Genomic DNA, 27,839 nt, shown 5'->3' on the forward strand with positions numbered 1-27,839 from the left:
ACAAGGTGGCGCGCCAAAGACAGTTGCATAAAGCACTATGGCCACTGAAAAGCTTGCTAACCTATCTGCCAGCTACAAGCCCCGGGAATGATTTGAAAGTTTCTTCTCTAACTTTCAGAGCTTTGCCATTCCCAATTTTATCAGGGAGGAAAAGGAAGGTCAAAAAGAGGAAGTCCAAGGTTAGATAGCTAGTAAGGGCAAGAGCTAGGAACAGGAAAGATGTAACCAGGCTTCTAAATACGGAAGAATTTGTAGAGAATGTTAGGAAAGTCATTTTGAGCTGTTCAGCTTAGCTGGAGCACAGGTAAGGGAACTGTGGGAGACTATTCAGGGAAGGTAGCTTTGAGCAGATTCAAGATAAGGGTCTTGAATAATGGATAGATTATACTTGTTCAATAAATGATCAGAAGCTATTGAAGTTTCGTGATTATAGGAGTGATGTGATCAGTTGTGTTTTAGGAAGATTAATCGGTTCATATGCCTAAAGGAAAACTGAAGGAAGGGGGAAGGGATATAAATTGGAAAGCTATTGTAGTATTGTTTAAATAATTGTAGTATTATATATATATACACACACACACATATATATAATAGTGGACCTGGAGTCAGGAGATTCCTCTTCCATGAGTTCAAATCTGGCCTCAGACACTTACATCTGTGTCATCATGGACAATTCACTTTACCCTGTTTACCTCAGTTTCCTCATCTGTATTATGAACTGGAGAAGGAAATGGCAAACCACTCCACTATAATTGTCAAAAAAATCTCAAATGGGATCATGGAGAGTCAGACATAATTCAATACCACCACTATAACAATATAAGATTGAAACATGCAGTACAAATGGAAATTAAATTCAATAACCTTTTTTAAAAAACAAAGTACTAGGAAAGGGGCTCAGGGCAAAAAGACAACAACAAAAACAAACAAACAAAAACAAAACAAAACAAAACAAAACAAAAAAACACCATAAACAATCAAAGCCACCCTAAAGCATACTCTCTCCAAGAACTTGATATCTAAAATGGGAGATAACACATGCACACATACTTACATGATGCAAAGTAAAATTCACTCAAGGCAAAAGACCTTGGACAAGGAAGGAAGACATTGCTTTCAGGTGAGTAATGAGTTTTTTGTTTGTCTGTTTGCTTGTTTTTTGTTTTTGAAGGTGGAACCTAACGGAGCCATCCATTAAAATATCACTTTGAAATCTCATGGAAGCATGGAAAGACCCTGAGTTCTCTATGGGTTCTCTAAGGCTATGCCCATAAATTTCAAGTTTCAACAATTCCTTGCAAGTTAGAAAGGTGTCAGGTTCAGGAGTAATAACTGGCTATGTATACTGACCTCCCAAAGACCAGCCTAATTAATTCTGGAAAGTTTTATCATGAGAGTGACTACTTTAGAGGTAGAGAGAGATTTTGATCTGCATTAGGGATGGGTGAATACCCATAGAGATAAAAATCACATGAGATTTGTTCATTCTTTGTATTTGCCATCACAATGGCAAATAAGTGGGAAGAAGGAAGGAAGGAAGGGAGGAAAAGAAGGAAGAAGGAAGGAAAGAAGGAAGGAGAACAGGAAGGAAGAAAGGAAGGAGGAAGGGGGGTGAGGAAGAAGGAAGGAAGAAAGGAAGTAGAAAGAAAGAAGGAAAGAAAAAGGGAGGGAAGGAAGGAAGGAAAGAGAGCAGGAAGGAAGGAAGGAAGGAAGAATAGCTTTGAATTGAGTCAAAAAACCTAGTCTAAATTTTAGTTCTAGATCTGGAATTTACTCAGGGAAATTACTTTATCCTTCTAGCTCTCTGGTATCTCATCTATAAAATAAGAGGATTAGATTAGATAGAGGCTTCCTCATCTTCTTTTGTGTCATGAACTCCTCTGGCTGGAAGAGTCTGGCCAAACCTTCTCATATTAATGTTTATAAAATTTATAATGGAAGGAAATGCAAACTTTCAATAAAAGTTTAGTAAAATTAAAAATATATACTTTCCTCCTCATCTAAAGTCATACCCACCTGAAAGGTATCTATAGCTTCATGGTGGTTTGTGGAACCCCAATTAAAAAGCCCTGGATTAGAGGCTTTTTAATGTACTTTCAATTTCTTATAGACAGAAACACTGTGGAGTGTGACAAATTTTGGAATGTTAGAGATTCAAAGAGGACCAACAAGCTGGCCAATTAATTAGGTTTAATAAGGCAAAATATAAAATAGTGAAGAAACAAAACAGATATATCCAGTATTTAGATCAAAGATTTAGAACTGGCAGGGAAGAACCTTAAAATCCAACATCTTTATTTTAGAGAGGAGAAAAATAAGGTTCTTAGAGATGAAATGACTTGTCTAGATTTTCCTCACAATTAAGACTCATAGGCAGGCTTTGGAAAGCAAGGATTTCATAAATTCAAGACCAGCATTTATTCACTCTACCACGTTACATCTCAAACTTAAATTATTCCCTAAAGTTCAGCTTTTTTGCAGATGGGCTTTTTTTTAAGACAGTGGGGGAATTTTAGTAATCTTCTAGTTACATCCTGATGAATTTGCAAGTTATTGGATAAATCTGACAGTAATGAGAATTATGATGACAATTTTTTTATTGTAGCTTAGCATTGGTGAAATCTATGCTACTAAGTTCCATTTGGGGCCACCTTTTCCTAAGGGAGACAGCAAGGTGTTTCATTTGCTCAAACAGCACCAAAGCCAAATCTTCTGCTGATTGATTCCCATGTTGAAGAGTCTAGAAAATAAAGAACAACCACCTGCCTTTTGTGTAGCTTTAGTTCTACATTAAAAATTATTATTAATAAGTTGAACAATTTTGGGAGTAAAGTGTGCTTTGTAATCTAGTTTTCATGTAGCTCTTTGTAAAGTTCCCTGAAATGAATATGGGGACCAGAGGAGTTCTACAAGGATTGAATAGGAGTTGTAAGGAATTGCTAACTCTAAGTCATAGAGGAATAGGAAAATTGAAGAGAAAGTAAATATTAACATGTGTACCTGACTTGAACTTTAAAGGAAGTCAAACTTACTAAAAATCAGAGAAGGAGGTAGTTTATTCTGGGTATGGGGAACTTTTTGTGGTGTCTTCCCAAGGTTTTCCCAATTCACATAGGACTTAGGACTTCAAAGCTATCTTCACCAAGTTGAATCTTTATTCTTATTTCAATGTACTAGAATATAACAATTTCCATTATAAGAATTACTGATATTTTAAAAAATGCATATCAACATGCAACCCTGTATTTTCCACTGTACTCTATCATGACCACAAAAATGTGTTAAATATTTAGTTCATGTTGCAAAAAAAAAAGGAGAAAGAAACTGTAGGGCATCTGTCATTGAAGACTTTGAAATGTTGGTCAAAATCTGAAGGTTTTAAACACTGAAAGAAGATGCCAAAAATTATTTTATAATTTTCAGGAAGTGTAAGGGTTTGTTGAGCAATCATAAATTTCTTGGGAATTCAAACTGAAGCAGAATATACAAGAAAAGGGAGCCTAAAATGGAGAAATTAACTTTTTTTGGACAATGATTTTCCCTATTTTATCTAGGCTACAAGAGCAGCAATAACTCATAGGCCTAATCCCACTATTGATCATCATGGAAACTTGGACTTGCTTAGTTGGCTGGCTAATTCCTCCTTAAGCATTCAGATGAATTATGGTATATATCATATTATATCATATAAAAAATATCATGTATTATACCAGTGCCAGAATAAATATGAACACTAAAACAGCTTTAGTAGTACTGCTGCTCAGAACTCAAAAACTCAAGCAATTCACCAGCCTCAGTTGCTCCAGTAGTGGAGATGACAAGTTTATGCCATCATGACCAAAAAGTAATTTGCATTTTAAGAGAAGACAATAAAGTGCCTTTTTAAAAATTTTTATAATCTATAAGCATTTAGTTCATAGAAAGTAAAGTAACAGTTGTTGAAAGAATTATTTATTTATTTAAATTCAGTAAAAAGTGAAGACAATTTTAGATGGGACAAGCCATAAATAATACATATCTTAATTCCAATTAAAGTAGGTAAATGGGGTTTGGGGTTAATTTGAAAAAGGCAAGGGAGTTAGGCATATGAGGAGTGGGAGGCTATTAGAAGAAGGCATGGGGAGTAGGATGTGGGAAATATGTTAGCATAAAAATAACTGTGAAGAAGCTAATGGTAACAAAAATGACTCCCACTCAGTTAATATGAAGGAGGGAAAGGGAGGGAATGGAATAAAATATATAATGAAAATACTTTTACTAACCCTTGAAAAAAATTACATATTTTTATTGCTGCTGAGCTTTGGCCTCTAGTTCAGAATGGCTGTCTAGATCAGCATTTTGGAACATTGCACCTCAACCTAGAAAACCAACATTTCCCAAGCTCTCATCTTCAGACAATCAAAGAGATACATTTCATTTAAAAATAATTTCTCATAAAAGGAGTACTTTTCCAGACATCAATTTTTGGTTTCTCACTGAATGGCTAATTAGCACTGGCTTGTCTCTTTAAGGACAATGCATGGTGGAAGATTGGGGGGAAATATCAAAAGTCTAGCAATTTCTGCTTTTAAAACTGCCTATTTTTCACTGACATTATTGGTTAAATAACTCTGAATAACTTTATTTAAATTACTTTTTGCTCCTACTATGATAATTGTCTGAGGAAAATTACCAAAATTTGATCCATAAGGAAAGGTATGGAGTTGGTAAGATGCTGTTGATTCCTTTCCCTGAGGAAAAGATTGTGTTTATATATATACATATATATATATATTTCTCATTGAAAATCCCAGCAAATCATAATTCTATAGTTGATAGGCAGGACATAATTTAGATCAGTGAGGTCCCTTGGATCTTTATGTAAAAGATCTTGTGATTCTGTAATCCTCTTGAGGAAAACCTTTTTGGGAGTGAGGGACAGGAGAGACATTGTAAAGGATGAGAACAAAGAATGAGGATGACATTATATTTGGAAGGCACTATCAGTCTCTCTTAAAAACAACCTCCTTCCATTCCTCCAACCCACCAATAGCAAACAACACAAATGAACAAAAAACTCTACATACAAAGTCCTTGTAATATTCTCCTCACTAATGAAAGTGTAAAATAACAACTGGTGAATATGGAATACTTTTAATGTTTATAATGGAAACCTTGATGGAACAAGACACCTTGAGGAAAACAGGCAACTACATCTAAAAGAGATTCACTGATTCAGCCATGGTCACCCGACTATTAATGTCAGAACCAGGATTTGAACCTCATTCCCTTAACCCAAACACCAATGTTATTTCTGTGATACCATTCACCCCTCAAACAACTAAATGTGTACTTATATACTCAGAGATTCAGGTGCCAAAAGGTATGTGGAGTTACCTTCAGAGATCTTTTTGAGAATTTTCAGAGGATTAGAGACCTATTAGCTTTAAGAATAAGGAAAATAAATTAGGAGAGACAAGATTCCTCCTGGCTTTTACAGTTGATAGCTTCATCAAAGTCACATAATGTCTGTTTGCCTCAGTTTCCTTCTATGTAAAATGGGGATAATAATAGTACCTATTTCCAGGATTGTTATGAGGATCAAATGAGATAATAATTGTAAAGGGCTTAACAGACTGCCTGGCCCAGAGTAAGCACTATATAACTGTTAGCTGTTACTATAACTAAAGGAGACAAAAAGCACTCTTTTCTTATAAAATAATCTGATCCAAAGTTGAGAACTTCTGAATATTTTCTCTTTCAACACTGATCTACCTCTATTCATTAACCACCTTAATTAAATCAGTTCCATTTTAAAGGAATCACTCTGTTTAAACTTAGATGAGACACTGTATAAGGATAGGAGATTCAAAGGACAGCAAAAAATGCATTTACATTTTGGGAAATGTTTGTGCGAATGTTAAAGGAATTAAAGTCTTATTTTTATAGTAGAGATGAGTAGCATAAACAATTACTGTAATTTTAGCAAAGGCATCTGGTGGGGCAATGGACAGATCACTGGTTTCAGAAGTGAAGAAGTCATGTGTACAAAAGCTGTGACCTTAGCTAGTGATTTTATCTCTGTTTCAGTTTCCTCTGGTGTAAAATGGGAATAATAATATCATCTAGCTCAAAGAATTGTTGTGAGGATCAAATAAGATATTTATAAAGCTGCTTAGCACACACTAGGTACTTAATAAATACATGCTCCCTCTTAAGGTGGTCATTCTAATTTAGATAATAATGCATATAGTACTTTATATATTCTGCAGCAGTTTTCATTCTATTCTTATGACAACCTTGTGAGCATTATTATCTCCATTTCACATACAAGAAAACTGAGGCCCAGAACAACTTTGTCCAGAGTCAAGTTAGAGAGCAAGTTATTAGAAGGGTAGCACTAGAAACTAGGCTTCCCAACTGCTGGTCCAATGCTCATTTCACTAAACTATAATCTTAGTTCCTTCAAAACCAAACAATTCATGATTCATTATGATGAAACTTGCTACCCACATCGGTATAGCTCTCAAGGGCAGAATATGTCAATATCTTTTGTCAATGATATAAAAAACAAAATAAGAAAATACTGTTTTGAAAATAAATAATGCATCCATGTGTCTAAAAGCTACAAGAAATCTGGATGAGCCAAAAATATCTCAGGTTATAGGGCTAGCTAAATAAAATATATCCTGCATTTTTTTCTATTTCCCTTTTATTTGCTTTGTGAATTTACAAGAAAACAAAGCATATTTGCTCTTTCTGGATGTTTATATTCCCTTAGGTTAATGATGATATAAGATGCTGTGGATGATGTGGGAAGAAGGAGAATGGATCAATGAGATCTTTGATTCATCTATCTAGTGGTCCTATGAAGTAATTTGTAAAATTAAATTATTTAATGACTAATTTGCTATTGGAAGGGGCAGGGAATAGTTTAAAGAGCCACTAGACCAGTTACCTAGTTCCCTTTTATCCCACTCCCAAACCTACCTTGTTGATTAGGGTAATATAACCTGAGGGTGCAGAGAATCACTCCTGTACACACTACCTGGCATCTGCACCAATGGGCACTAGCCTAGTGATACCTCTGACAATTGCTCAGATGGAATTTCAGAGGCTAACTTAGAGATCCTAAGATAAAAGTGACTGAGATAAATGGAATCCTTTCCCAATGAAACTATTACCAAAATGCAACACAAAGAATTTGTTTAAACTAAAAAACTATCAACAATGATTTTGGATTAATCTTTCTTCTTTTTAAAGATCTTGAAATAGAACTCACGAGAGGAAAAACATTAAATAATATAGCATATCACTCAGTTGGGTAACAATTTGCTTGAAAGTTATTTCTTTAGAACTTGAGGACATGATGATGAGGTTCTCAGGAAGGCTCATAAAAACTTATTTAACCCCTGATGCAGCTGTACTCTCCTACAAATAGTACAATCTAAAATCTAAGTGCAATTTTAAAATATGAAAACTTATTCCTCTTCCAGTACAGAATACCAGGAATAAGCCTGGGCAATAAGGCTAAATGGATGCTTTCCTTTGGAACTTGGATTCCATTACCCTTAATATATGCTGTATGAGCCAGCACATTGGTATACTGTGAATGTTTAATAAATACTGTTTATTTCTGCTATTGATCAACCACTGTGGAGAAGGAAACCATTTTTCTCAATGCCAACTGCTAACCAATTGTTTCTAACAAAAGGATAAGCTCAAAAATCCTGGGAGTGAGTAGTACCCCTAATTACTGGTCCTACTAACTGTGATGATATGGTAGCCAGTTATTTTGCACAAAGTTCTTAATACCTTTTCATCCATTCAATAATAAATGCTTGTTGATTTACTATGGAAGAACTATATCCCATTATATTTCATTGAGATGACTGAGGGTGTTTTCTTGAAAGGACTTGAGTACTTTCTTCTTTGTTAAGAATAATTCAACCTATTAGAGATAATTCAGTTGGTTCACACTAATATAATAAAACAAGGTGTGTCTATACATGCAACTAAACTTGCAAATTCTATATTAATATAAAATATCTGTTAAACACATATTAATATTCTTACTGAAATAAAGAAATTCTTCTATTTCTTGACAGAACCATGGCTTTTTAATGAATCTTTGCTATTTTGAACAGCACATATAAGCAACTAATTCCATATATTACATGTTTAAGAAATCATCCACATGCTAAGGGAAAAAATCATGGTAGATGCTATGATGGTCCCCAATTTACAGATGAGAGAATTGAGGCAAACTGAGATTAAGTACTTTACCTTAAGGTGATAGAGCTATTAACTGTCTGAGGGCAGATTTGATCTCAGGTCTTGGTAGGTGCTATTATTAGCCCCATTTTACAGATAAGTCAAAAAGAGGGCAAGTAACTTGAGATCCAGTGCTCCACTCAATGTGCTATCTAGGTGCCATTTGTTACAAGACTTTCAGTGAGGTAGCAAGACTTTCAGTGAGGTAGCATCTATCATCTTCAGAAATAATATGTTCTACTTTTGTATGGCTCCAATTGTTAGACAGGTTTTCCTTACCATAAATTTAAATCTGCCTCTTATTTGCATCAGTTGTTCCTAGTTCTATCTTCTTGGGACAAACAGATCTTTGTCTTTGACCTTTTTTCATGTGCTTGCCCTTCAGACATTTGAAAGACAGATACTATTCTAAGCCTGCCAACTTCCCGGTGGCTCTGCAAAAACTAAGCATCTATAACATAAATATGGTTTTATAGAAAGAACATTAGATTTGCAATTAGAGAAATTAAGTACAAAAATCAGCTTTCCCTTGTCTTAGCTATAAGACCATAGGCAAGCCTGTTCCTTGTTTATTGCTCCATCTCCCAACTCAGATATTTTGTCACAGGTTAAAACACTAATTTCTGCATTAAGTAGAAGTATCAATGATGTTGGCAAAGCACTAAACAGCCAAAGAAACAGAACTAGAGCAGGGTTAAGTCTGTGCTTCTATACAGTCTTTCCCCTAGAAGCCACTAATGCCAACTGAGGAAAGACAGTGGCGGAGCTTTTCAACCACATGTGTCCTACATGTGGTTTCAACCACTTGGCTCAAGAAGCAGTGATGGATTGAAAGAAAGTCTGAATCCTTCTTAAGAAAGACAGAAAGACAAGTATATGGTCTTGGGACTGAAAGGATAGCAAGGGGCTGATCTTAAAGTATGTATAGAAGTAACCTGGTTCAAATTGTGCCTTGTGCCACCATGATTAGCCTTTGAAGGGTCCCTGGAGGGAAGATGGGATTTGCCAGACAATGAAACTATTTTTATGGGCTTCAATCAATCAATAAGCACTTATTAAAAGCTTATAAGTGATATATACAGTGCTAAACACAAAGAGGCAAATGATAATCCCTGCCTTCAAGGAGATTACAACCTAATATGGGAAACAAAATGCAAAAAAACAAAACAAAAACAAACAAAAAAACTTCATACAAACAAGCCGTATACAAGATAATCAGGAATTAATCAAATAATATGAGCAGCTGGACAGCACAGCAGATACGGTGCTTGGACTGGAGTCAGGAAGGTTCATCTTTCTGAATTCAAATCTGGAATCACACTATTAGTGGCTATGTGGTCCTAGGCAAGTTACTTAACCCTGTTTGTCTCAGTCCCCTCAATTGTAAAATTAAAAGAAATGGAAAACTACTCTAGTATCTTTGCCAAGAAAACTCCAAATGGACAGGTCACAAAGACTTCCTGTAGAAGCTGAGATTTTAGCTGGGATTTGAGGGAAACCAGGGAAACCAAGAAGTAGAGATAGGCATTATTTATATAATGATATATAACTTATATAATCTTTTGTGTTGTTTGTCTTTTCTATGGGGTGAAAAAAAAAGTCCTGTATAAGATACTTTGAAAAGGGTACTTAAACAAAGGATCTGGCTCCCATTTAGCCACATCTGTGGAGACAGCACAGACCATATCATGAGATTACTAGTGAAAATTTTATGTTGGCAAATGAAACAACTTGGCAAACTTCCCAGGGGAAACCTGGTGGGAGCAAAATGAGCCAAGAAGATGTGGTTATAGAGAAGACCCAAGATTGAGCCCAGTACAAACTCACGGCTTGGGATTCTTAGCCAAAGTTTTACAGTTTTGTCTCTAAAATATTCCAGCAGAAAAAGAGGGCAGGGATTCAGAATATACTTCAAAATAGTGGGGAAAGGGGAATCCCTGTAGCAAAGACAATGAGATGAGTACCTGGCCAGGGCAAGATTCATATGTAAGCTTGGACATCTTCAAGTACTGGTAAAGTTCAAGAAAAGAATAAATGCTGAAAAACTGGAGTAGTATTAAAGATTGAAGTGATAAATTAACTTATAGTAAATAAATAAGCTCTTGATAAAGCTGAACTATGGAAATGGATCTGGATCTAAAAACAATGCTTGGTACAGAATACAGCTGAGAATATCTGGGAACAAATATAGTGTGATAGGAGATTACTGTTCCATTCTACTGGCCTACACACAGTTCCAGATTCCAGATTGGAAAAAAGTATGCATAACATGGTAGCCCAGCTCTGAACTAAATGTTGTAATCTCACAGCACAATTGACCTATGTGAATATATTTGACTAAGCAAAATCAAACAAGAGCCCTAATTCTCTCTTCAAAAATCTTCACTGAAATGTACAAACTGCAAATCCCTAAAGCCAAAGAAAACATTACCACTGACATTTTGCAAGCACTAGTGAGGAAATTCAGATCTCCAAACTTATTGTCACTACACCCAGGCTGATAATGCTTCAACATTGATCAGACTGTTTTAATCTTACACGGACACTATGGAATAGCTGTTGAATGGAACAGAACTCTGCCTTTGTCCTTTTTTGAAGAATAAAATGTCAAATCAATGTTTCTGAGATGTTTGTAATTCTACATACAAATTCAGGGTGATATTATTGCTAGTTCTATTTTTAAAAGATTTTTTAAGTATAAGAATCAAATAGCTGGGTAGATCTATTTTTAATTTTCTCTCTTAATAAAAAAATTTGGAATATTAAAAGTAGAATATGAAGTTTATTTTCCACAAATAGACAAAAAATTTGTCAATATATATAAGTATTTTTCTGAAGCCCACATCGAGAATATCTCAAAAAGTTTTAGTGCAGCTTTAAGCCAGTAAGACTTAAAATTGCACTAAAACTTTTTGGGATACATTGAATTTTGTTAAGATTTGGAGATGGATTTTGATGTTGAAACTTTATATATATATATACTATTATTTAAATATATTATGATCAATTTTCTCTGTTAATATATATGTGGAATAAAAGGATATTGCACTAGATAATTTCCAAGGTTATTCCAATGTTCAATAATTCTTTGACTGTGAGATATGCAAGGATGTGTAATTTCTCCCCTTTCTCCAGCTTTTTAAGCCTAAGTGAGAAAACATACTGACTGTGTAGCCTTATACCCACTCTCTTTCAGCTTTGTAAATCTTTAAGACCTGCATTGGTAGAGGAAGACTTCCTCATTAGAAAATTCCTTATATTAATGAAATAAAAGATCTTTATGTGCTAACCCTATTGTCACTAGGTCTAAGTATCTTTTTTTCTCCTATCTGCTACCCTCCCAACCCTGAACTCAATGCCTTTGTTTCAAGGCAGAATTTTGGCCCAAATGATACCCCTAAAATCTATGAATCTCTAAAGGAAGGTAGCTCCATGCTGCTTAGACAACCGGAGTTAAATTCCCTGAGAACCCGTGAATTCCTGAATCTGTGAGGATCTGCTGGAAAGCAGGAAGGGTCCAAAATCCTCAGGATAATAGAGTGATATTAATGCATGTTCTTGTATTAATAAGAATCCCAAATTATGTTTATTAAATAAAAAAGTCTATGTAGAAACTATTGGCACTTACATACATCTTCTTGACTGATTTCTATTTTTTTTTTTACCAAAAGAAATAATTGTATCAGAAAGGCTTAGAGAGACTTACATGAACTGATGCTGAGTGAAATGAGCAGAACCAGGAGATCATTATATACTTCAACAATAATACTATATGTGATCAATTCTGATGGATGTGGCCCTCTTCAACAATGAGATGAACCAAATTGGTTCCAATAGAACAGTAATTAATTGAACCAGCTACACCCAGCAAAAGAACTCTGGGAGATGACTATGAACCACTACATGGAATTCCCAGTCCCTCTGTTTTTGTCCATCTGCATTTTTTATTTCCTTCACAGGTTAATTGCACACTATTTCAAAGTCTGATTCTTTTTGTACAGCAATATAACTGTATGGCTATGTATACATATATTGTATTTAACATATTCTTTAACATATTTAACATGTATTGGTCAATTTGGGGGAAGGGGTGGGGGGAAGGAGGGGAAAATTGGAACAAAAGGTTTTGCAATTGTTAATGCTGAAAAATTACTGATGCATATATCTTGTAAATAAAAAGCTATAATAAGAAAAGAAATAATTGTAGATCTCAGACAAAATGAGCAGTTAAAAAAAATCTCTTTCCAGGTCACATCACCTTGAAAGCATTGAAAACTTGTAGGTCCCCAGAATGAATTGCAAAAACAGGAAAAAGACATAATAAAATAGAAGTTCCGATCAAACATCCCCCTGAGAAATGAGCATTACTTAAAACTAAAAAAATCCAAAGTCAAGAAGTAGACTGGAAGAATGGGTAAACCAAGAAAAAAAAAGAAAGAAAGAAAGAACCTGACCATAAAAAGATATTGTGGTGATATAGAAGTTTAAGACACAAACACGGAAGACAACTATTTGAAAAAATCTAAGAGCACAGTCCAAAGGAAAAATAATATATATTGAACACAAGCCCACAAGAATTTCTATTAGAGTTAAAAAAATTAAAAAATGAAAAATTGGATAAGAGCAGTAAAGAAAAAATGAGAATAGGAATGAGAACAATGCAAGAAAGTTATAAAAAGAAAATTAACAACTTGGTAAAAGAAGGAAAATTAGAACTTGTCAAAGAAAGTAGCTAATGACTCCATGAAAAATCAGGAAATATAAAACTAAATCAGAAGATAGAAAACAGAAAAAAAAAAAGTGAAATACTTCTTGGAAAAACAGCAGACCAGGAAAATAAATCAAGAAGAGAGAATTTTAGAATCACTGGGAATATCTGAAGCCCATGATCAAAGAATGAGTATAGATATTTTATTTTAAAAATTATAAAGGAAAACTTCCCAGATATCTTACAAGCAAAGGGTTATGTAGTTGAAAGAATCTACTACTAATTTCCTGAAAGAAACCCCCCAATATTCTATTACGGTAAAAAATGCTATTCAAAGTATCAAATATCTTAGCCAAAACTCAGAACTCCCAGATGAAGGAGAAAATATTGCAAGTAAACATAAAGAAAAAAATTCAAGTGTTATGGAACCACAATCAAGATTATAAAAGATTTAGCAGGTGCCCCTATTAAGAAACAAAGTGCTTAAAATTTTAATATTCTATAAGGTAAGGGATCTAGGATTATAATAAAGAATAACCTATTCAGTAAAACTGAGTATAATCTCATGGGGAGAAAAATAAATATTTAATGAAATAGAAAATTTTCAGTCATTCCTGATAAAAAGATCAGAGTTGTATTATTCAAGCACAGAACTCAAGAGAAGCATAAAAAATAAGCATGAAGAATAAATCATATAAGATTGTTATCAGTCATTTCTCTTGTTTCTGACCCTTTCTGACCCTATTTAAGTTCTTCTTGACAGAGATAATGGAATGAGGCAAACAGGATTAAGTGACTTGCCAAAGGTCACAAAGATAATAAGTGTCTGAGGCCAGATTTGAACCCAGGAACATAGTCTTTCAGGTTCTAGACCCAGTACTCTATCCATTGTGCCACCTGGCACAGTGTTTAATTGTTTTCATTCTTATATGGAGAGAGAATACAGTTAATTCCTCAAAACTTTATCATCACCATGAGTCTCTGAAAGATTCTAATTAGTCAAAGGGCCTGGATCTGATTCTATTGCATTGGAATGATCTCAAAAGAATAATAGAAAGATAGGAAAGAAGAATGTATTGGTAAAGGGGAAAAGGAAATGAAGAATAAAGAAATTTATCTCATAAATGAGATATGCCAGAAAGAGCTTATATTATGAATGGGGTTGTGAACTCCATTCTCTTCTGAACTGGGGAATGAAGATTAACAAAATTCAGAGTTTAAAAAATGAACTAACAAAGAAAACTAGAAAGTGTTTTTAAAAGGTGAACTAGATTGAGCTACTGGGTAATTTAATTTAAAAAAAGAAGAAAACCAAATTACAAGCAACAAAAATGAAAAGATGAATTCTCAACCAATAAAGAAGAGACAAAAACAATTTTTGCCGAACTGTATTCCAATAAAATTGACACTCTAAATGGAATGGATAAATATTTACAAAAATATATAAACTGCTCATATTAATGGAACCATTTCTTAAAATTTCTTAAATATCCATTTTTCTTAGAAAAATAATTAATTAAACTATGAGTAGGCTCCCTAAGGGGAAAAACCCAGGACAAGACAAATTTATAAGTAAATTCTACCAAATAATTCAAGAAGAATTAATTCTAATACAATGAAAAAAATAGATAAATAGATAAAGGAATACTATGAAAATCCTTCAATGCACAGATCTGTTTTGATACTTAATCCAAAGAGAAATAAAACAGAGAAAACTATAGACCCAATTTCCTGAATGAAATTTGATGCACAAATTTAAATAAAAATTAGCAAAGAAATTGCAGCAATATATCACAAAGATCATACATCATGACCAGGATGGATTCACATTAGCAATAAAAGGTTGTTTCAGTATATAGAAAAACTGTAAGCAAAAGTGACCCTATAGACACCAAAATCAAAATTTATGACGACCCTTTTGGACAAATACAATACCCTTTCCTTTAAAAAACAAAAACAACAACAACACTAGAAAATGGGGCAGCTAGATGTCACAGTGGAGGGAGTGCCAGCCCTGCAGTCCGGAAGGCCTGAATTCAGATCTAGCCTCAGATACTTAACACTTCTTGGTTATGTGACCCTGGGCAAGTCACTTAATCCCAATTGCCTCATCAAAACAAACAAACAAAAACACTAGAAATCAAAGGAATAAATGTAGTTTTACTTAAAATGATAAGTAGTATCTACCTAAAGCTAAGACCAAGTATGTATCTCTAGTTAGGATAAGCTAGAAACCATTCCAATGAGATCAGGGGTGAAGCAAGGATATCTATTATCATCATTATTGTTCAGTATTGTACAAGTAATGTTAGCCATAACAAGAAAACTTGTAGAAAGAACAAGCATAGATATTGAGGAAATATAATAGTTTTGTAGATGATATGATGGTTTATTTAGAAAAAACCTTACTCCGGTTTTTTTCACTCAGGTAAAATGCTACTCTAACAATTAACAATTAAACAATATTGCAGGATATAAAATAGAACAATATAAATCATGTGTACCTGTGTGTGTGTGTGTGTGTGTGTGTGTGTGTGTGTGTGTATGTGTGTGTACACTCAGGAACTACATGAACAAAACTATAAACAACAAACAGAAAACAAAACAAAGACAAATCTAAACAACTAGAGCAATATTAATTGTTAAGAGACTGGCCAAGTCAATGTAATAAAAATGACAGCACCATACCATATTCAGTTGCATGCCAAGCTACCAAAGATTATTTTATAAACCCAGGGGAAAATAGAAAAATTCTTCTGGAAGTCACTAAATATTTAGGGAATCAATGGGGGAAAATGGGAAGTGGCTTAGTAGTATCAGATCTCAAATTATACTGCAAAACTGTAATAATCAAAGCAATTTGGAAATGGCAACAAATAGTTTGTTCAGTGGAACAGATTAGGTACAAAATATATAGAAGTAAGTTAATACAGTAACTTAGTATTTGATGCACTCAAAGATCCTATAACTATTAGGGCAAGAATTTAAAAGACTGGAAAGTAGTCTGGTAAAAACTAGATAATGACCAATACCTCCCAATATACCAAGATAAGCTCAAACTGGGTACATGATTCAGAAATAAAGGGTGATATATAAGCAAATTAGTGGAGTAGGAAAAAAGTAACCTGTCAGATCTAGGGACAGATAAAGAGTTCATGACCAAACAGTAGAAAGATTTGTAGGAGGATTTTAAAAGTGTTTTATTTTTTTAAACTAATAAAATTTATACTAGCAAAATTAGAGGAAAAGCAGAGCACTGGGGACAATAATTGCTGCAAGTTTCTCTGATAAAGGTTTAATTTCTAAAACATATAGGGAACTGAATCAAATTTACAAAAAATAAGATCCATTACCCAATTGATAAATATTCAAAGGGTATATATAACCAGGCAGTTTTCAAAGGAAGAAATCAAAGCTATCAATAGCCATATGAATAAAATGATTTAAATTACTAATAGAGAAATGCACATCAAAACAATTCTGAGGCATCACTTCACAGGCATCAAATTGGCTAAGATGGCAAAAAAAGGAAAATGGCAAATTTTGGAGGTATGTGGAAAAGCAGGTACATGAATGCATTTTTTGTGGAATTGTGAAATTGTCTAGCCCTTTTGGAAAGTAATATGGAGCTATGCTTCAAAGGCACAAAGTGTGTTTACCTTTTGACCCAGCAGTGCTGCTACTAGGGCCTCCCACCCCTCCAACCCCCAAAGGAGATCAAAAGAAGAGAAAAATGACATATATAAATATATATAAATATAAATATATATATATATATATATAATATTTAGAGCAGCTTGTTTGATGGGGGCAAAGAATTAGAAACTGAGGTAATTCCATTAATCAGAGAACCAATGATGGCTGGACAAAGTTATGGCATATGAATGTGAAGGAATATTGTTTTGTGCTATAAGAAATGAAGAATATGGTTTCAGAAAAACCTAGAAAGATATATATGAAGTGATATAAAGTAGAAATTAGCAGAACAATTTATACAAGTAACAGCAATATCATAAACATAATCAACTTTGAAATATTTGGTGACTTTTATTAATTCACTGACCCACTACAGTTTCAAAGATTGAACTAGCTAGATGATATAGTGGATACAGTGCTGGATCTGAAGTCAGAAAGACCTGAATTCAAATCTGAATATAGATATTTGCTAGCTACATGGCCCTAGACAGATCACTTAAACTCTGTTTGCCTCTGTTTCTTTATTTATGGAATAGGAATAATAAGAACATCTTGCCTCCCAGGGTCACTGGGAGTTAAATGAGTTAACTCAAATGAGTTAATAATTGTAAAGTACTTAGTACTATGCCTTGTACATAATAATTGCTATGTAAATGTTAGTGATGATGATGAAAAATGTTATCCATTTTTAGATAGATAATTGATCAATTCAGGCTACAGATTGAATCATTTTTTTTCCTGCTCTTCTTTTTTACCTTGAAGTTAGCTAATGTAGAAATTTATTTAGCGTGAATTTACATACTTGTAATGAAAGGAAAATACTTTTGAAATGAAATTTTTTTAAGGAAGTATGTTTTAAAATAATTTAATAAAACAAATAGTTGCTTTTCTTTGTAATGCTGTTTTATTTTATGAGTTCAAAATTATTATTTTTAATGGGTCCATGACCCAAGAAAAGCTTAAGAACTCCTAATGTAGGGAGATTTTTAGATCCTAGAAAACAAAAAGCTAGTGTTAACACACAGGCCCTTCCATGAACAACTGAGCTTAATTTTGTAATTGGCTTTAACCACTTGCATACAATCAACCATGTCTTTTCATTTTTCACATCCAGAAATGAAAAAACAAGAGGCTCATCTTAGGCCAGGACTGGTTCCTCTACATCTCACTTCCCAGAGTCAGGCAGAAAAATCAGTAAGACATCTGGGATAAAGAACTTGGAGTTCTTTACTCTCAATTCTTAATGCTCACACTGTTCATAATAAAAACTGCTAAAGTACCTCAAGATGTGTTAGAGATATAAACAACTGGGTTTATTTTGGAAATGATGGGATTGCAGAGAAAGTGTACTTATAAGTGGAGAAAAAAAGCATAACATACATTCTCTCTATAAATCTTTTTAAGATATCCATCCAAAAGACATCTGCAATATTACTTGTAAAAAGCAACCTATAAAAAAAATCAGTTATTTTAAAGTGGTTTCATAAGTCCACAAGCCTGAGAATGTGTTCATTTCTTCTATTGGACTATATTTTTATAGCCCAGTGCAGTGCCTTGCATATCATATAATACATGTTAAAACTATCTTATAAAGAAATAGAATAATGGCAATATGAATGTATTTATTATAAGAGCTCAGTGAGATCACTGTCCTTGAGTCATGTGCTATTCCACAATTTTATAAACAAACTTGGTAAAGGCAAGGACCAGTTCATTTTTCTTCTTTCTATTTCCTGCACCTAACACCAAGAAGATGCTTAATACATATTTCTTGAATTGAAATGCATCAATGACCAATGTTGAAGCTTTTCAGAGCTTGCAAAAACAGTTGTGGAGTGTTCACTTGTACCCTGTGATCAGTGCACATCTTCCTAACCAAATGGGATGACTCTTCAGCCTGATTATTCAAGAAGAAAGTTAAAGGAAACCAGAACTGTTGCAGACTGTTTATATATACAGACAGAGGCTGAATTGTAGACATGATCTCTCCCAAACTGCATACGAACTTATCATTTACCCATAGCTGGCCAACATAATAGCATCCAGAGAAGTCTTTGCTACCCTAAAAACCTACAGAGAGCCACCAAATATTTTTCAAATGAAGTGAAAGGATAAATAGAAGGGGTGAATAAAGATAAGCATGAAAAACAGCCAGGTAAAAAAGGGGACCAAAGCAAACTACCTGCTTAGTTTTCCTTCACTAACCTGATTTCTAAACTTTCAGGCTCTGCCTTAACTGATTTCTGGAACATATAAATATAAAAGCTAGAATATTACTCCCTAGGGGTATTCTGTGCAATGCTATTAAGATGTAAAGTGAAAGTATGTAAAGTGAACATTAATGAAAAGCACTCAGATAAATGCCAGTGAGTGAAAGTAGAGCAGCACCGGGCTTCTGATTTAGAAATTCTGGATTTGACTTCTAGCTCTGCCTTTTATATATTACTTATCTGAGCTCCATTAATAAAATGGAGGAGTTAGACAAGTCATTTTCTAAACTCTACACCTCAGGATTCTATTAGTATAATGCTGCAGACTTCAAAACCTTTCATGTTCATTATCTTATTTGATTCTAAAACAGGCAGGTAGATAATTAGCCCCATTTTGAAGATGAGGAAATTGAGGCATAAAAGAATCAAGGGGTTTTTCCCCTCCTCTCCTCTAAATTTATTATTTCTTTTAACATTTTGTTTTTGTACATTTTAAATTTTCACTCCCTCCGGCTCCTTCCCGACCCATTAAGAAGATAAGTAATATAATATCAATTATATATGAGGTCATACAAAATATATTTTCATATTAATTATGTTGCTAAAAAAGACAAGAAAAATGAAGTGAAAAAAGTATACTTCAATTTGCACTGAGTTCATCAGTTTTTTTCTCTAGAGGTAACATTTCCAACATGAGTTCTTTGGAATTATCTTGGATGATTGCATTGATCAGAATAACTAAGGCTTTCACAATTGATCACCATTATAATATTGCTGTTACTGAGTACTATGCTCTTCTGGTTCTGTTCCCTGCATTCTGCATCAGTTTATATAAACAATCAAACTTAATTAATTTCAAAAGTAATTAGCAAAATTGGAGTCATGATGTCATGATGTAGCAGGAAAATAGTACAATGAGCTTCCCCCTACTTCCACTCTAAAACTCCTCCAAAAAAAAAAAAAATCTAGAAAATGCATGTATTTGAATTCTGACAGGACAATTCCATAAGAAATCTCAAAGCAAAGTCAAAGTGAAGCATTTTCTAATTTAGGTCAGCAGAGGGAGTCAGACAGAGATGTCTATGGTCCCTGGGAAGGAAGTCTGGCCACAAGTACAACTCAGAGCACTCCAGCATCCGAGGAGAAATATAAACTAGGGCATAAGGATGTCTCAAACTCATATTGGGATGCCTCCACCAGGATAGTTGCAAACTGTCAGTTTATTTGCTTACTATCCAGTTCTAGATAGTGCTTACTATCACAGATTCTGGGCAAATTGAGAAGGGTTCTTATGCTTGTTCCTCTCTACATTCCTACTGTGCTCTAGGAAAAAAGCAGATTCAGAAGAAAGTAGCAGCAATATAATTCAGCTTCCAGGATCAGAGTGAGGTTCTAGTTTCTAGCCCAGTCTGAAGCCTGCAGAAGAATAACAAGGACAGGAATCCCATAGGAAAAACAAAACAAAACAAAACAAAACAAAAAAACATGCAGGTTTTTCCAGTTGACTGCTAGGGGCAAAGTTCAACAGCAGTCTAATGTTATTTAGATCCAAACACAGGTGAGGAATTTGTAAAACTCAGTCAATCAGACTTTGCCCTGGGTAGGATAACTTTGGGATTACTGAAAGCTTGCAGATCCCCAGCCTGAGCTGTCCCTGAGATCCTGAAACAACATAACATCCAAAACTCCACAAGAAAACAGCAATGGGACCAGCCCAGATATTTCTAACAACAGTGCATAGAACCTGAACCTAACATCAAGTCATAAGTCGGGAAGCAGGCTGGAAGAATGAACATACAGAAGAAGAATCCCATAAAGCAAAGCCACTATGGTAATAGGGACTCTCAAGACACAAACTCAGAAGAGAATGATTCTAGAACACTGACAGGAAAAGCCTATAAGAAAAACATATCTTGGACACAAATTCAACTAGAATTCCTGGAATAGATGAATGAAGAGCTTGACAAAAATGTTTAGTCAATGAAATGATAGTAGTAGAGGAAAAATTTGGAAAAGAAATAAAAAAAACATGGGAGAAAGAATTGGAAAGGTAATCAGCCGCTTGGTACAAGAAGTAGAAAACTCTACCCAGTATCAAACTGCCTGTAAATAAGAATGGACTAAATGGAAGCCAATGACTCTGAGCCAACAAGAAATATTAAGACAAAGTAAAAAGACTGAAAAATTAGAAGAAAATTCAAGATATTTCAAAGCAAAAATAACTGACCTGGAAAACAGATCAAGGAAAAAATATCTGAAAACTACTAGATATCTGACAGCCACGATCAACAAAAAGTGAGACATATTTCAAGAAACTTTAAAGATGTCCAGAACTTGTAAATTAAAAGGCAAAGGAAGAAACCGAAAGAATCCACTAATCATGTCCTAAGAGAAACTCCCAAATAAAAACTCACAGGAACATTATAACCAAAATCTAGAATATTCCAAAGCAAAAAGACCTAAAATAGAAAGAATTAAGGTACTAAGGAGCCAAATCAGAATCACATTCCAGAAGGCAAAAGAAATAGATTTAGAGCCAAGAATAACTCACCCAGAAAAAGGAAAGGTAAAAACTATAGGGGGAAAAATTACCCTTAATGAAGTAGAGGATTTCCAAGCATTCTTAATAAAAAAGACCAGAACTACATAGAAACTCTAAAATTCAAGCACAGAAATTTAGAGAAATATAAAAAGGTAAACATGATAAACAATGATAAAGGATACATTGCTTATATTCTAATATGGGGATATGATGCAAGGGCACCCTTCAAACATCATCCTTATCAAGAGTCACATGGTAAATCTAAATTAGACAGTAGATCTTGGAGTGGTTCTTTGAAGACTTTCTAGAGTTTGGAGAGAGGAGAAAAGGGAAGAAAGGTTAGGGGAAATTGCCTTGTATAATAAGAGTTTCCAAGTAGTTATCTATATAAACAAAAAGGAGGAGTGTGAGGAAGTGACACGAACCTCACCCATCTGAACTGGTCAAGGAAGAAAAGAATACAGATCCATAAAGTGAGGTATAAAAATATATTTCATGTAAGAGAGAAATAGAAGGGAAAGGGAGAAAGAAGAGAGAATTAAAAAGAGAGTTGTTTAAGAGGGGAATTAGTTTTAAAGAAAACAAATTCTAAGAATGTATGAAAATATAACTCTTTTTGAATAGCAAAGAATGGGAATCTGAGGGGATGCCCATAAATTGAGGAATAGGTAAACAAATCAGGACATAGATATATAGTAGAAAACTATTTTGCTATAAGAAATAATGAATGGGATATTTTTTTAAAACTTGGAAAGATATATAAATATATATGTACATATGTATGTATATATGTATATATACATATACGTGTGTGTATATATATATATACATATATATATATACAAATACACACAGAGATTCTGAATAAATAAAAACAGGATAACAATATAAAGACAATATATTAAACACAAACAACTTTTAAAGAATTAGGTATTCTAATCAACTCTAATTCCAGAAATAATGATGAGCATACTATCTACTTTCTGATAAAGAGGACTAAGAATAGAGTGAGACAAAAATTTTAACGTTTTGCCTGACTATACATATATATATACATATATATATTACATGTTATAGTAGCTTTATTGTTATTTAATTTTCATTTGGGATGAACAAGATAGTAGATTTTTATTGAGAAAAATATATACATATATATTTTTAAAACAGTAGCCAAAAAAGTTAAGAATGCTTTAGCATACTACCAAAACCTTGAATTACAGTACAACAATCTGAAGTCTATAAATATGATGAGCAAATCCAGAAGCGATTGTCAAATTAAAGCATTTGTAGATAAAAAGAAAAGAAATTATCTCACCTTTAAGGTGCCAGAATTATTTGGTCTTCATCACTAATACTAAGAGGGAACTGTTAGGTCTAGTAGACAAGGCAGTATGGAGGCTTGAGTGATGGCATGTGGAGCTGGTGTTCTAAGAAAATTCATTCTCTCTAGAGGACCATACTATCATATTTCTGTTACCTCCAGTTTCCCTGAATAAAGCAGGGTCCAACTATGTTGAGATTTGGTATGCACATACACCACACACCCACATACCCCCACATACTATCTGCAACACAGATCATCCTATGACTATTCCTTATATTTTTTCAATCCATTCACTACAGCAATATTAAATAATTAATTATTTGAAACAGTTGGAATCATTATGCTCAAGGAAAAAGTCAGCAAGATAATAAATAATTTTAATGCTTCAGTGCCTTTGAAATTCAAAAACAATTCTAAGTATCTAATAAGCTAGGAAAGGTGGCATAGTATTGTGAATGAAGAAGCCTTAGAATCAGAAAAGACTAGCTTCAAATCCAATGTCTGATTCTATCTGTGGAATCCCAAGCAATTCATCTAACTTCTCATTGTTTCAAGTAACACTCTATAATTAGAAATTACAGATATGCCAACAGATGACATTTCTACATGGTAATTGTCAATATCACAGATCTGGATCAAAGAGAGAAAAAAAGTATGCCATAGAACAGCCATCTGGAAATCAGGTACTTTTGTCAGATTAGCAAATTATATTTAATCTCCAATAGGGAAAAGTATATGCTATAACTTTAAAAAGATTTTATTTAGCTAAACTTCTCTAGCTCATCTATTCTTCATGAAGTATTCTTGCCATAAATTGCCTCTGGAGGAATGAATACATTCATTCAATAGCATGGTAGAGTAGAGAGTTCATTGGACATGTAGTCAGAAAAACTTGGATTCATATACTGACTCAGATACTTACTAGCTGGGTAATTTTAGTTAAAGTTCTCAAAACTTAAAGTTCTCAACCTAAGTTTCTCCATTTATAAAATGATAGCGACAGTCTTGATGTTCTCTAAGGTTCTTTCTGACTATAAACCTATGGTCCTATGACCTATGCTCTCAAAGATTTACTTTGCAATATTCAATTCACTATTGTAATAGTATTCTCTCTACTATATTTCAGGTAGGATGGATTAGGATACATCCATGTTTTCTCTCCCTATGCAATCTTCATCTATCTCCTGTCATAAATCCTTTTAATAATTTGTGGATTCAAGTACAATTAGGTGGGGCAGTAGATAGAGCATTAGGTGTGGAAACCCAAGGTGAAAACCAACCTCAGACACTTATTAGCTGGGCAATTCATCTCATCATGTTTGCTTCAGTTTCCTCATCTTAAAAATGTGTAGGGGAATAAATGACAAAATACTTCTGTATATTTGCCAAAAAATCCCAAATAGAGTCATGAAGAGTCAAGTACAACTGGATACTAATAATGGGTGCAAATGCTGTATCAATCTGTCTTTCTTCTCTTGGTACCTGACCAGTCCCTCTTCTATTCTACTTATGATATACTTAAAGGATGGTTAATTGGCACAGTGGGTAAAGTGCCAGGCTTGGAGTCAGGATGACCTGAATTCAAATCTAACCTCAGACACTTACTAGCTGTGTCACCTTACATAAGTCACTTACCTCTGAGTTTCTCTTTGCCTAGGTTTTCTCATTTTAAAAATGGGAATAATAATAGCATCTGCCTCCTTGGGTCATTGTGAGAATTAAATGAGATAATAATTAAAAGCATTTAGCCCAGTCCCTGGTACATAGCAAGTGAGCATTATGTAAATGCTATTATTGATGGTCAGGATGCAGTGGATGACTCTGGTGTCTTTGATGTCTGATCAAGCTCTAAGTGCTCTACAACCAGTGCCTCAGCCACTTTCACGGCCACTGGGACAAAGTGTTCTCATCTGCCATTTCACCTCAGAAAGTCTTCCTGTTCTTGGGGTAGACATCCCCCTAACACAGAGATGGGTTTGAATCTGTAGATTATCTCAACGTGGTTTAGATCATCTACCAAGACAGCTTTCCATAACATGCAGAGTTGAGCAATGTCATCAACACTTTCATTTGGTACATTATTTCTCCAACAATAAAACCTAAGATTCACATAGAGGCTGTGCACTCTCAAAACAGGGGGTGGAGAAAGTAGGACACATGTCCTAAGGCAATGGCTGCTAAGTAGAAAGATAACAGAGTAATTCTATATGATATAGACAGGTAAAGAAGCAGGATGAATGAGTGAGGAGGCAGGGATAAAGTAATAAGATGATGAGACAGTTATGTAAGGCAACCCAAAACCCAATTGTAGAGACTCAAATATAATGAATACAATGTAATAAAGTAAGTGTAGCTAGCAGATCTTCCTAATCTTTCTATGATTTTTCTATGGGGGAAATGCAGCAGCCCTGGCTTGTGCTTATGTAATAAGCTTGTACTAGGAAAATACTGCATTACCTTAGTCACACTATTCATGCCTAGCTCTGCTTTCACCATCACCTTTGAAAATGGAGTCTCTAGTAACCCTGCTAATTGGCAGTGAGAGAGGAAAAGCTTTCTCAAGCACTCATAAATCTGGAATAACCTGGGCAGCTGTGTGTTCATGCTGGTTGCTGGAGCATAAAAGATGGGTCTCTTGTGGTTCCTAAAGGATTATGTTGCCATTAGTATACCATTTGGATGAAGAGACCATCATTTCACACAGGAGTCTATTTCCTACCTCAAGTTAAGTAAGAATGTGATGGTATAATTCAACCTCATCTTGCTTAGTCTGTCCAGCAGACTTAATTAACAATATACATGGAGGAGCTTTGCTTCAGCATTATTTGCTAAACAATGTGGCATCAAACAGGTCTTTCCTAAATAGCAGCTAAAGGAACTTAGATATTATTATTCCAATGACATATGGCAGCCTAAAGGCTTGAACCCCCAAACATGGTATAGTGGAATGAACACGGAAAATATGGGTTTTCATCTCAGTAGTGCTGCTAGCCAGCATTAAGTTCTTAGTCAAGGAACTCTCTGGGGGATTCTCTGGAGTCCAGTCACCTTATTTTGAACTCAGTGGATGATCTTTCATGTTCTTTCTGGTTCTTAAAAGTCAGTAGTGAGATTCTATGCTATTTCTGTGCTTTAAAGTCTTTTTTTTTCCTCCTTTCATGAATCTGTTCAATCATTTTTCAGTTGTGCCAGACTCTTTGTGATACCATTTGGGGTTTTCTTGGCAAAGATTGATTTTCCCTTTCTTTCTCCAGCTTATTTTACAGATGAGGAAATGAGGCAGACAGGGTGAAGTGACTTGCCTATGGTCACACTGCTAGTAAGTATCTTAGGTCAGATTTGAATTCAGATCTTCCTGATTACAGGCCTGGCATGCTATCCACTGCACTATCTAATTGCCCTACAATGTCTGATAATCCTTAATGAATATTAACATTAATTAAATGAGCTGAATTAACATATAGACTGGTATCCTTCTTTAAAGTTTTCTAGTCTTGAGTCACAATGTCCTGGAATGACTATAAAAAAGAATATTAAACTGGATCACTCCCAAGGAAGTGGATCATCCTAATTACGTGATCCTACAAGAGAAAAGCATCACAAATTAACTGAATTAATCCAGATAAGTAAATAAGGAATAGTCTTATTTTCTGTAATAAACTTTAATTCTGAACTAGAATGATAATTCAAACTGTCACAGAAAATGAATGTGGATCAAGGGACAGTCCTGTTTTAGAATTTTTTGAAAATCTTTTCTTTTAAATTTCTTTTTAATATCTTAAATCATTTAAAATACAGGTTTTATATTATAGTAACATTTTTGGTGAACTGATGAGAGGGAAACAAGTTTGGATATAGTACCAGAACACTCATTAATTTGATCTGAGAAAAGTGGGGGCCTTCTTGCCTAATTTTTGAGAGGAAAAAAGTGGTGTAAGGGAAAAAAAGAACATGCTCAAAATCAGGAGACTAGATTTCTAGTCCTTCCTCTGCCATTTAATGGCAGCGTGACTTTAGGTAAATCACATCATTTCTCTGGACCTCCATAAGAAGAAGATTGGTTTTCTGGTTCTTTTAGTTTCTAATTTATGCTATGTAAAGACAGAGTAGGGCACAATATGTATTATTTCTCTGCCACTTACCTGAAAACATGAAAAATGCTCACCATATTCCAAAAAATATTGTTTAAATCCTTTTAGATAAAGAAATAGGTGAATAAATAAATCATAAATATATAAGAAATGACCAGCAGGATGAATACAGAGAGGCTTGGAGAGACTGACATGAATTGAAGCTGAGTGAAATGAGCAAAACCAGGAGATCATTATACACTTCAACAATGATATTGTATGAGGATGTATTCCGATGGACATGGCTCTCTTCAACAGTGAGAAGATCCAAATCAATTCCAATTGATCAATAATGAACAGAACCAGCTATATCCAGAGAACACTCATTTTCCAGTGTTCTAGAGAAAGAACACTGAGAAATGAGTATGAACCACAACATAGCATTTATACGCTTTCTGTTATTGTTTGTTTGCATTTTTGTTTTTTTTTCCCCTCAGGTTATTTTTTACTTTCTTTCTAAATCCGATTTTTCTTATGCAGCAAGATAACTGTATAAATATGTATACATATACTGTATTTAACATATACTTTATCATATTTAACATGTATGGGTCTACCTGCCATCTAGGGAAAGGGGTGGAGGGAAAGAGGGGAAAAGTTGAAACAGAAGTTTTTGCAAGGGTCAATGTTGAAAAATTACCCATGCATATGTTTTGTAAATAAAAAGCTATAATAAAAATATAATATTAAAAAAACATAAAAATACCTGTGAATGCTTTGAGACCCAGTGACGGAGAACATTCAGTACACGATTGGTGGCTGTTCTGCGTATTATGAACTCTTTATCGCAGGTTCTCTCACTGTTGTTAAATCCTTTGGAGGAAAAATTGCATTGTAGTTAAAGCCAATCCACTGAATCTTGGAAAAGGTCATTTATTTTAAGACACAGTTTGAATGAAACTCACAAATGACACCTACTGCTATACAAGTACTGGGACCTTCCAGCTACTGTTAATTCTACTTACCTATTATATTC

General features: G+C 34.2%; 1 protein-coding gene across 5 annotated transcripts in view; it reads right to left on the reverse strand.

The window, feature by feature from the left end:
- The window catches only part of RASGRF2 (Ras protein specific guanine nucleotide releasing factor 2), a 321,033-nt gene that overhangs the window by 48,691 nt on the left and 244,503 nt on the right, over positions 1-27,839 (reverse strand). For all 5 annotated transcript variants that reach the window (XM_074282189.1, XM_074282188.1, XM_074282187.1 and 2 more), the window contains one exon: positions 27,570-27,676. In XM_074282189.1, coding sequence (XP_074138290.1) covers positions 27,570-27,676 — 107 coding nt within the window. The remainder of the gene's footprint in view (positions 1-27,569; positions 27,677-27,839) is intronic.

This window comes from Sminthopsis crassicaudata, chromosome 1 (assembly GCF_048593235.1).
Source record: "Sminthopsis crassicaudata isolate SCR6 chromosome 1, ASM4859323v1, whole genome shotgun sequence".
NCBI classification, from domain to species: domain Eukaryota; kingdom Metazoa; phylum Chordata; class Mammalia; order Dasyuromorphia; family Dasyuridae; genus Sminthopsis; species Sminthopsis crassicaudata.